General features: G+C 48.7%; 1 protein-coding gene across 1 annotated transcript; it reads left to right on the top strand.

The window, feature by feature from the left end:
- The first annotated feature begins 831 nt into the window (after positions 1 to 831).
- CLRN3 (clarin 3) lies at positions 832 to 6,246 on the top strand. Its single transcript, XM_026042444.1, has 3 exons — positions 832 to 1,066; positions 3,722 to 3,901; positions 5,915 to 6,246. The coding sequence occupies exons 1-3, from the start codon at positions 832 to 834 to the stop codon at positions 6,187 to 6,189; spliced, it is 690 nt and encodes a 229-aa protein (XP_025898229.1). The 3' UTR covers positions 6,190 to 6,246.
- Positions 6,247 to 9,837: the final 3,591 nt, after the last annotated feature.

The raw sequence follows: 9,837 nt of genomic DNA, 5'->3' as shown, positions 1-9,837 counted from the left end.
ATTAATTCAGGATTCAGATTTCACAAGAAAAAAACAAAACAAAAAAAACCCAGAAAGCTGAATATCTAGCTGACTGCAAGCTCCCAAACAATTTTGCTATTAAACATGTAGTTTTACTCTGAAACTGTGTCATTACTGTCTCTTGTTTTAATTAATGTGGCAAGAAGAAAGTCAGATATTACAGTTTACAGCCTCAGAGTCCAGGGCAGGGTTTTTCAGCATTGCTACCTTTATTTATCCACTATTTCAGGAGTATTTTCAGTATTTCTTTACAGTATTTACAGTATACAGGAGGAGAATTTACAGTATTTCTTTCTCCCTAGAGAGCACCTGAGCATGTCAGACACCTCGGGGTCCTGGGCTGCAGGCTGGGGAGCTGAAGCCCTTCGGCGAGGAGCAATTCAGGACTGTTGTACTTGTAAAACAGCTGGGGCTTTTAGGGAAGTCTCCAAACATAGCTTCAAAAAAAAAGGAAAAAATAAGAAAAAAAAAAATATATATATATAAAGACTAGGAAAAAAGTTCTGACTGCAAAATAAAAGCAAGAAGGGGCCAGAACATGCCTGTGTGGAAGGAGGCCCCAGCGGGCCGGGAGGAGGGATGCGGCGGCCGGGAGGCGGGAGCGCTGCGCAGCCGGACACGGGGACCGTCGGCTGTGCCGCCGTCGCGATAGCAACTGCTGCTGTCCCGGCCAAAGTTCGGCTCTTCCCCGGCTTTATTGCCGCGGCGGCGGCTTCTGGGAAGCGTGCTCGGCTGGGGCCGGGGCCGGCCGGGAAGGACGGCCGGACAGACCGGGGCTCATGCGAGGAGGAGGAGGCGATTCCCGGCAAAATGCCGTCGCGGGAGAAAACGCTCCTGTTCGCCGGCGCCTTCTGCAGCAGCGCGGGCTCCTTCGTGCTGCTCTGCGTGGTGCTCGCCACGCGCTCCTGGGTCGCCAGCGACATCCGCTTCGCCGGAGCCAACTCCTCGGTGACCGTCACCCTCACCGTCACCTACGGGCTCTTCCAGGGCACCTGCGAGCAGACGGTGGCCGACGACCTGAAGATCTCGGAGACCCCCTTCCAAGGTGAGCGGCACCGATGAGTGCTCAAACCCACAAACGGCCACCAGCCCCTCGGGGAATTTAAGTGGGGTAAGAGTAAGAACCCAAAAACCCGCGGACCTAAGTGCCGCGGAGCTCTCGCCAGCAGCTGCGTGCAGGCCTGAGCAAGGAAATCCTATAAAATAACAACTTTGTGCACAGGAGGCTGAGCTTCAAAATCACTACGGAGCAGAAAAGCTCTCGTGCTCTTTTATTAAAGGGTTTCAAACTTACTGCAACTTCCAGAACGTGCATTTCGTTAACTGAGTAATTAAACATTGAGCTTTAGATCGATATGGTTTTTGTCTATGGGCATGTGATGTCCATGCCCGTATCCTTATGGATATGGCCCATATGTGCTGGACATGGGCCTCAGAACAAATAAAGTGCCCCTTTTATTTTCTCCTTTGAGCATCCCATTTCCTCAGGCCGTGGCCATTGCTGGGGTTGGATCCAGTGCCAGGAGCCCGGGCAGAGCCATCCCACAGATTTTAATTGCAATTAGTGCGAAGCTCTCACAAAGCACTGGCAGGGAGGACAGTGTGCCGCTCTGCATGGGTCACATGTGAGGAATTTTATGGGGCAGTGTTGACCCTTTTTTTTTTTTTTCCTCCAAATTTAGGTCTCTGTGTTTATCATTTACTAAACATCCCTTCAGTTCTGACAAACCAACTGTTGAGAGACAAACAAAACAGGAGAGCTTAGCAGTGCTGTCCACTTTCAGCAGCTGCTGCAAGAAGAGCAGGCTTTAAAGACAGCCAAAATAGAGATTCGCCCCTTTCCCATGTTTAAGCTCATTTATATCCGAGATAAAAACAACCAATTTTACCCTAGTGCTTTTATTAATGGCAATAGGCAAGTAGACTGGCAAAAGCCCTCGCAGAGACAATAACTTGCTGTACTGGATACTGCTCCATTAAAAGAAATTTCCAAGCACAGAGATAAAAGGCAGAGAGGCATACAGTTTCTGCAGGTTTACGGAGCATGAAACACCTAATCGAGGTAGCCTCTTATGATAGACTGCTATTAATGAACTTAATAGGGTAATAAATCAATACAGCTACATTGGAGGCCTTGGAGATGAGCAGAGTGGCCTGGAATAAATTAAAAGTTATTTAATAACTTCTAATAAATAACTTTATTCCTTGAGAGCCAATTATAATTAAATATGACTCGTAAGTGATCCTAGGCCTTGTTGCCAAGGCTGCTTAGAAAAAAAGACCTCAAGGCTGGGAGCTTGGAGCTGTTCACACGCAAGTCAGTAAAAGTTTGGGAAATTAAATCTGATTGAAGAAGAGCTAAGGATGACTGGAGACAAAAAGATGATGATACTGGAGGATCAATACTCTCCTTTCATGCCCTCATATTTGTTTTACCGATTGAAGAGGATTATCTGCTCATGGGTTTGCACAGAGCGCGCTCAAGCAGATCAGCTATTCCATATACCTTGTGCTCACACTGACCTCTTTAACTGGAAAATAAATATCTGCCTGCACAAACCCAGCATTTTCTGCAGGCCTCTGGAAAGGCCTCGAGCTGCTGCTTGCAACAAGGGGAGGCTGCCCAGGTTCCTGCCCTGGGTTGTGTCCGAGATGAACAAAGAAGATGAGTTAGGGGTTAAATAGCTGCAATAGGTTCAGCAAAGTCCAAAGATGTTCTGGGTGATAAAATCGTGGAAGGCGGATGAGGAAAAGGTGCACGAACCCCTTGCCATCAAATGCAGGCAATTTATTTCCTTATTTCCTTATTCCTGGACCTGGGCGATGCTTGGGCTGCCTGGAGCAAGCGCAGAGGGCAGCTGGGGCTGGGCTCACATTTAATTTAGTGGCATCTCCCAAGTGCCTCCCTGCTCCCTAAATTTGCATTTGGTTTATATAACACTTCCTTATTCGCTGGAGCAGCAGTTAATGGCTTCTCTATTTCCCAGAATAACGCATGAAATGAGGAGGAAGCTCTCCTCGTTTCTTTCCAATAGCTCTTCTTTCATCTATGAGTGCTTATTTTCCTTTTTTATGACTGCTTATTATTTTTGCTGATGTTACTTTTACTGCTACAATTTCTCCAATTTATGCACCGGCAACTCTGCAGTAGCAGCCTTGTGCTAAAGCAGCCCAGCAAGGAACTTCTCCTCCAGAAGGCTGTTTCAATGGTGCATGAGGGCACTGCTGACATATTTGAGGAATTTAGGCAAAAAAGGTCAAACTGATTACAGTCCTGGTGAGACTGGCTGTATGTGCCCAGTATCTCTGGCAATTCATGCCTACATGCATAGAAACCCCATCGGATTCCACTCTACATGTACCCGTTGTGATGCTCTGGATCAGAAAGGGAAGGTGCTGGGATGCTGGATGTGAAGATGCCCAACTTGGCCACGTGTGGCCTCCATAGCAGCCCCTTCCTTTCAAAAGAGCCACCTCTACTGCTATTTACACAGAGTACGAGCACCAGCTCAGCTATCAGCCAGGCCCCAATTTGTTTCTCCTTGAAGGATTAAGCTCAATTTCCCATTCCTAGTTTTTATTCGCAAACAGCCAGCTCTTCCCAAGCATCGGCTATCCAAGGGCCCTGGAGCGCGTAGCCTTTCCTCGTCAGGCCTGCTCCATGCAGGTTAATGATTGACACAGAGCTCCTCTCTTCCAGTGGCCGACACAGTTAAAAAGGCTGAAACAAAAGCCACCAACGTGGCCATCATCGTCCTGCTGGTCCTCGCGCTGCTCAGCTCCCTCCTGAGCGCGGGCTTCACGGGCATGAACGTCGTGAGCAATCCCTACCAGACCTTCCTGGGGCCCATAGGCGTCTACACCTGGAATGTCATCAACGGTGAGTCACCAGCCTTGGGGCACACAGCCCACATGCCTTTGGCATGCACAAAGCCAGTGTATGGAGCTACCATAGGCAGTGTTGACCCTAGGTGGGACCAACTCCCCTGCCAGGCACACGACTCATCTGTGACCACATCTAAGGTGTGACTCATTTCACTGCAGGGAAAGGAGTCCATTGGGACAGACTGAGTCCAAATTAGGACAGATCAAGCCTAGGTGTGGCCTGCTCTCTCCATTGTCTGTGCTTAGTTATAGATGCTGTGCTTAGTTATAGATGCTTGAGTCAAGGAGGATGAAGCCCATGAAGTGTCCTCCAATCACCAATCACCCTGGGCTTTCTCACTGTTGACCACCTACCCACTGCATGCAGGAATATGAAGTTCTCTGAGATTAATTAGGAAATTAATGTTTATGAAAAGGAAAGCTTTGGAAAAGTGGTCTTCTTCCAGCTGCTTTGGGTTTCAAATCTACTTGCTGGGATACCCGAGAACTGCCTTTTAAGTACTACTAGAGCTGTTTTCCTTGCTTTAAGTGCAGCCATCAATCAGTAAGAGCTGGCAGCAAAAATGTAAGTGAAAAAGGCTCAACAGCTGTAAAATCATCTAATGCATGGTACTGCACACCAAGAAGAGCAGAAAAAGCTGACAGAGCACAAGATGAAAACAGAGCAGAAAAATGTATGTGTTGGATAGGACCAGGGGACAAATTCTAAGCTCTCTAAGAATCTACCTCACTGTTCAAAATACTACCATTTTGTAGGATTTGTTGCTTTATGGTCCTAGGTTATCTACATACCACATCTGGCCTTTAAGATCTAATCTTGAAGTATGGATGCTTAGATCCGTTTCCACGTCTGAAAACAAGCACTGAGTGCTCAGCTTGTCTTGAGGGGATTACCTTTCCCTCTAATACCGGGTTGGCACTCAAGACACCTGATTGCTGAAGAACACCTGATTGTTCAGAACTGGTATCATGTCCACTTGCTTCACTTCGAAGCCACCTCTGAAGCTCATGTGGCATGGGACCTTTCCCACAGGCTGGTCCTGGGGGACTCCAACTCGGTCTAGCCGGAAGGGAAATCTAAACTACAGTTTCTGAATGGGGAAGAAAAAAAAAAAAAAAATGCAAAAAAAAAAAAAAAAAAAAAGAAAGAAAAAAAAAGAAAAAAGCACTGAAAGGAAAGCAGACCCCATGCATTGAATGAATATTACAGCTTCTTTTTACAACCCCATTAAGTGCTCTGACCTGGAAGTTTATTTAACCAGAGGCATATCTGCATGGAGAAATTATGCATTGCTTGATGCGTGGCTGTATCTTGAAGGCTCTTAATTTTCACACCAGAGAGCTGACAATGACACAACGTCCTTCTTGCAGAAAATGGAGCCTGTTGCAGCAGGATTGGCTGTAGGACGGTATACCTGGGGGGAAGAAGAAGAAATATTTTCACCAATGTGCAACAATTATACCTCTGTCAGCACCATGAAAACATTAACAGCATTATTTAGCTAAATCTCAAAGTAACAGGCTGTGGGGAATAGATAAGGGTCTAAAAGGTCTTCTCGTTTTGATGGCTTAGAATCACTGGAGAGTTCAGGTTGGACCTCAGGTCAAGCCCAGAGCGGGATCAGCACTGTTCACACCAGATTGCACCCACATACCCCACCAGCATGGACTCATATCAAACAGGCATCCTGCAAGTCACTTAAGGAGACAATGTATTACACACATCAGCAGGAAAAAAAGCTACATTCAATAGCCTTATCTAAGAAAAATCAATGTGAATGCGCTAATTTTGGCAGGTCATAGAAATAGCTACTTTTGTCACAACATATGCTAGATACTGCTAGATACGTTCCTTAATTACATTCATCTTTTTTTAACAGAAAAGTGGTAGATTCCTCTGTTGTAGTCCAGGCACAGCAGTTGCTTCAGCCAGAATACTTCTGCTTACAGGAATCCACATAAATAACACTGCGTTTCCCCCATTAACATTTGTACTTGTGTTTTCTAGGGATCCTCACGCTTCTAGTCCTGATCCTTTTTGCGGTGAACATAGAAAGCAACGGCCTCTCTGTGGAACTGGCTGAGGTTTGCTACGCCCTTCCAACAACATTCATGAGCTCAAAAAACACGTATGGATATTCGTATTGGATCATGCTGCTTATCATTTTCTTGAACATTGCTACTATTATCATCATATATTTCTATGACCATGCAAGGTATTATAAGAAGAAAGAACAGGAAAGACCCATTGAAAATGCACCAAAAGATGTCATTCTGTTTTGAGGATATTGATTTCCCCTTGAAGAGAGCATGCGACAGAAAGAGACTATTTATGTGGGCAATGACAGCCAATCATTTGCAGATTGAAGCTGTGCGTATAGTTCAATTAACAAAATAGCCTATCGTGTCTCCAGAGCAAATTGATTTCCTTTATAACGCTGGGAATTAGTGTAATGCCTATAGATTTCCATCGACCTGCATCAGAACAGAAGCGACCCCAAGTCCACACCTTTTGGGGGGACGAATCCCACCCTCCTCCTGGTTGGTTTCCAGGGAATCTCTGGAGGGGGTTTGCTGGTGGAGGCAAGTCCTGGTGGAGGGACAAGGCACTCGGAACCTCCACCATGTGATGGCAGGAGGGCCTGGGACAAGCTCTCCTCCACCCACCGTTGCTGTCCCTTGACCGTGGGTCAGGGCAGACCCAGCCCTGCAGTCCTGGTTCCATCTCCCAGATCCCTGGCTCTCCAGGCATGGGGGGGACATCAACATGGGCATCACACCAGAGCATTTCTGCCTCATCCATTGGGTCCAACTGCAAAGACCAAAGCTATTGTTTTGATGGTACACATAATTTGGGATCATAAAGGACCAAAATAGTGCACATGCCAGAAATATTGAAGGTTATAAGAAATGGTCCCAGAGGTAGGAGTGCTTCCTTTGGCCCCCAATCCTCCCTGCTATCGTTCACCCCTTGCGTAGGAGTCCCCTTCTGCATGCTGCAAGCCCCAGCTGGGCTCCTCTGGCAGCAGGAGGATGGGAACGGCCTGTGCAAGGTGGAAAAGAGCAGCTTGGGCAGTCATTAACTCAGAGCAACATTAACAAAGTCCTCTCCCAGCCTATTTATAGGCTCTGGATTGATGTCATTAGCAGCACTGTAAAGCTGCACCTTGAGCAGGCGTGGTGGCCCTGCAAGCTGCCTTAGGTTGTCACTTGCCCTGAAAGTGGGTTTCTTAGCAGAGTTTTGTAGCCAAGTCTGTCACCTTCAGGTCTACTTTAACTAGTAAACGTATGTGTGGAGGATGCTCGTGAACACAGCCAGCCCCAGGGCTGCCCCAGCTGGTACCTCCTGAGGAAAGGAGCAGGTGAAGCAAAGACCAGACCACATGTTCCAACTTCAGCAAAGCCCTTGTCCTCCTGCCTCTCACCCTGGCATCGGGAACACCAGCTTCTGGCTATTAAAGGTTTCCTTCCCAGGGTATTTTCACTATTGTGCCGCCAGGTGCTGCAGGAGGTGAAGCAGCAGCTTGGATGAAGGACTGAGAAGACAGGCAAAGCGACAGGTTAAAAATCAAAGAGAGCCTGTACATTTTCAGAGGCAGGAGGGTCAATAAGATAAGAGCCGTGATTCACTCTCCACCCGTGACAGCCGCCCTGCCTGCAGCTGCTTTTCTCTGCTATGGACATTTCAGTTAAATGTCAGAAGTTTTGCACCCAGCCAAGTGCCTGCCAGCTTTGCTCTGGCTGCAGAAGCATTTGCCCAGTTGCAGCACAGCCAGAAAACACAAACAGGCCACTTTAACTTGAACCTCCTGGCTCTGAACCATCTTTTTCCACCCCCCCCCCCCCCCCCCCCCAAGATTGCTCCAAAACCATGACTTTTGCCCCAACGGGAGGGTGGCAGGTTTGCAGGCGTTGAGTGAGGAGCTGTGTGGAGGGGACTGCACGGGAAAGGGCGCTGCCGTTTTGGAGCAGAAGGGCTCTGTTTTAGAGCAGAAAAGCCCCAAAGAGCAAAGAGGGGCAGTTCTCAGGTGACCGCAGGGCGCAAGAGCAGCTGCTTCCTGCTGAGCCTCCAAGCGGGAATTGGACTAGGACACTATCCAGGACGGGCCCTGACCTCTCTGGGCTGCATCGCGGCTGGCAAGCGTTTGGGAAGGAAATAAATAAATAAATAAATAAAAAGTTGTTTCTCCTTTTCCCTTTTCTGAATCACCAGCTGAATAAAAGGGAAGGTGAATCAGAGATAAAGCCCGTTTCCCCTGGGGAAGGGGCAGAGGGGGAAAGACAGGACACGACATAACACATCAGCTGGGTTGGTGTCTGTTTTTTTGGGTTCTAAAGGGGCTGGTTTGGCTCTCTTGAGTCCACCAGGCTCTGCAATGAACAGGGCTGTGTTCAGCACTCATCCTCCTAATGAGGACAGAGCCTGGCACTCGCCCGGGGCTGCAAGGGAGGAGCGGGTTTGCACGGGCAGCCTGCTGCCTGCTTGCAAGGAACGGCACCAAGCGCCCTCTTATCGAGCACAGGGGAATTTTACACCTTCATGTGGACTTTAGGCCATAGAAAGGCCTTACCCCTGGAAAATCCTGCATTCGGAGGAAATGGGTGCTCGTCTGCAGCTCTGAGCAGCACACCAGCTGCAAGCCTCCGAACACGCAAACACTGGCATTTGCATCCAGGCATTACCCATATTATTGCCGGAGGGTCCAGGGGCGGCGGGCGCAGAGCTGGGGCCATGGAGCCGATGCACATGCACCGGCAGCACCTCCAACAGGGGATCACCCCTCTTGTGCTATTTAAAATCCTCTGCGTGGGGCAAGATGGCCAGAATTAGTGATCGATGCTCAGAAGTGAGCCCGGCATCACCAGCACTGCAGTTATTAGCAAGCTATTGGATTTGAGAACAAGTGTTTTCTCGCTAGCACTGCGTGGCTGCACCGTGCAGGACTGCGGCTGCACTTGTGCACACCTTTTGTCCCCAAATGAAGCTCTGAAGAACTTAGCTTTGCCCTAGTCCCTGCCTCTGCAGCTCAGGTGTCTTCCCTTTGCACGAAGGACAAAGCAAAGTTACTCATTTTACCATACAGTGGAGAAAAATAAAGTGATACAATAATACAGCCTGAACTGGAAAAGCAGGCTCAGTGACAGTGAAATGTGTCACCAGCAGCTCCTCCCTTCCCCTCCGTGACTCACCTTTTAAAACATTTGCTTTAAAGCCGCAGCCCAGCTCGCAGGCTGGCGCTGGAAGCGCTGCCCTCAGCACAGAGGCCGAGGATTTGTATATATTGCAGGTGGAAACACCCGTGTGCCCTGAGCGGCGATGGACACGGGGTGTGTGCCCAGTGTGGGAGGGCTGCAGCTCCCCAAGGCATCCCCAGCTCCGCTCCAACATCAGCTGCAGCACCAAGGGGTGCAGACACCCACAAGTCACCCCATTATCTGCGCTCCTTTCGCCTGGGCAATAGCCACGCTGGTCGATGTGCATGTGCCAAACTTGGCTCAGAGGGAACAAATCTGGAAAACGGGCTGCAAACCGGCAGCAAGGCAGAGGTGGACAAGAGCACAGAGCAGACCCTGGCCGTGCATCATCCCTGTCGAGCTTAGCTGCACGGACAACATCCCCAAAGCAATATCGGCACCCAGAGGACATCTGTTTGTGGAGACCAGGTGGAATACAATCCTGAGCAGGTGCATGAGCTGCTGTCGAAAGAGAGGCAGATACAGCTGTCTTCTTGCTGGAAATTGTCTAATTGCCAGACCTGGCACAAATGATGCAGGTAGCTGTCAGGGTGGGCATGCATTGAAATATTGCAGGTCAGGTAAAACCTCTCTTATAGGAAACGGGCCCAGAAAGCAAGGAAAAGGCAGCCCTTTAGCTGGAATTAGCTGGAATACCTGGAATCACATTTCCCTGCTGAGCCTGTGCAGCACCAT

The sequence above is a fragment of the Nothoprocta perdicaria genome, unplaced genomic scaffold, assembly GCF_003342845.1.
Source record: "Nothoprocta perdicaria isolate Ctin4 unplaced genomic scaffold, notPer1 scaffold_301, whole genome shotgun sequence".
NCBI classification, from domain to species: Eukaryota; Metazoa; Chordata; class Aves; order Tinamiformes; family Tinamidae; genus Nothoprocta; species Nothoprocta perdicaria.
Note: the sequence above shows the minus strand (reverse complement) of the source record. Positions and strands in the feature narration are given on the sequence as shown.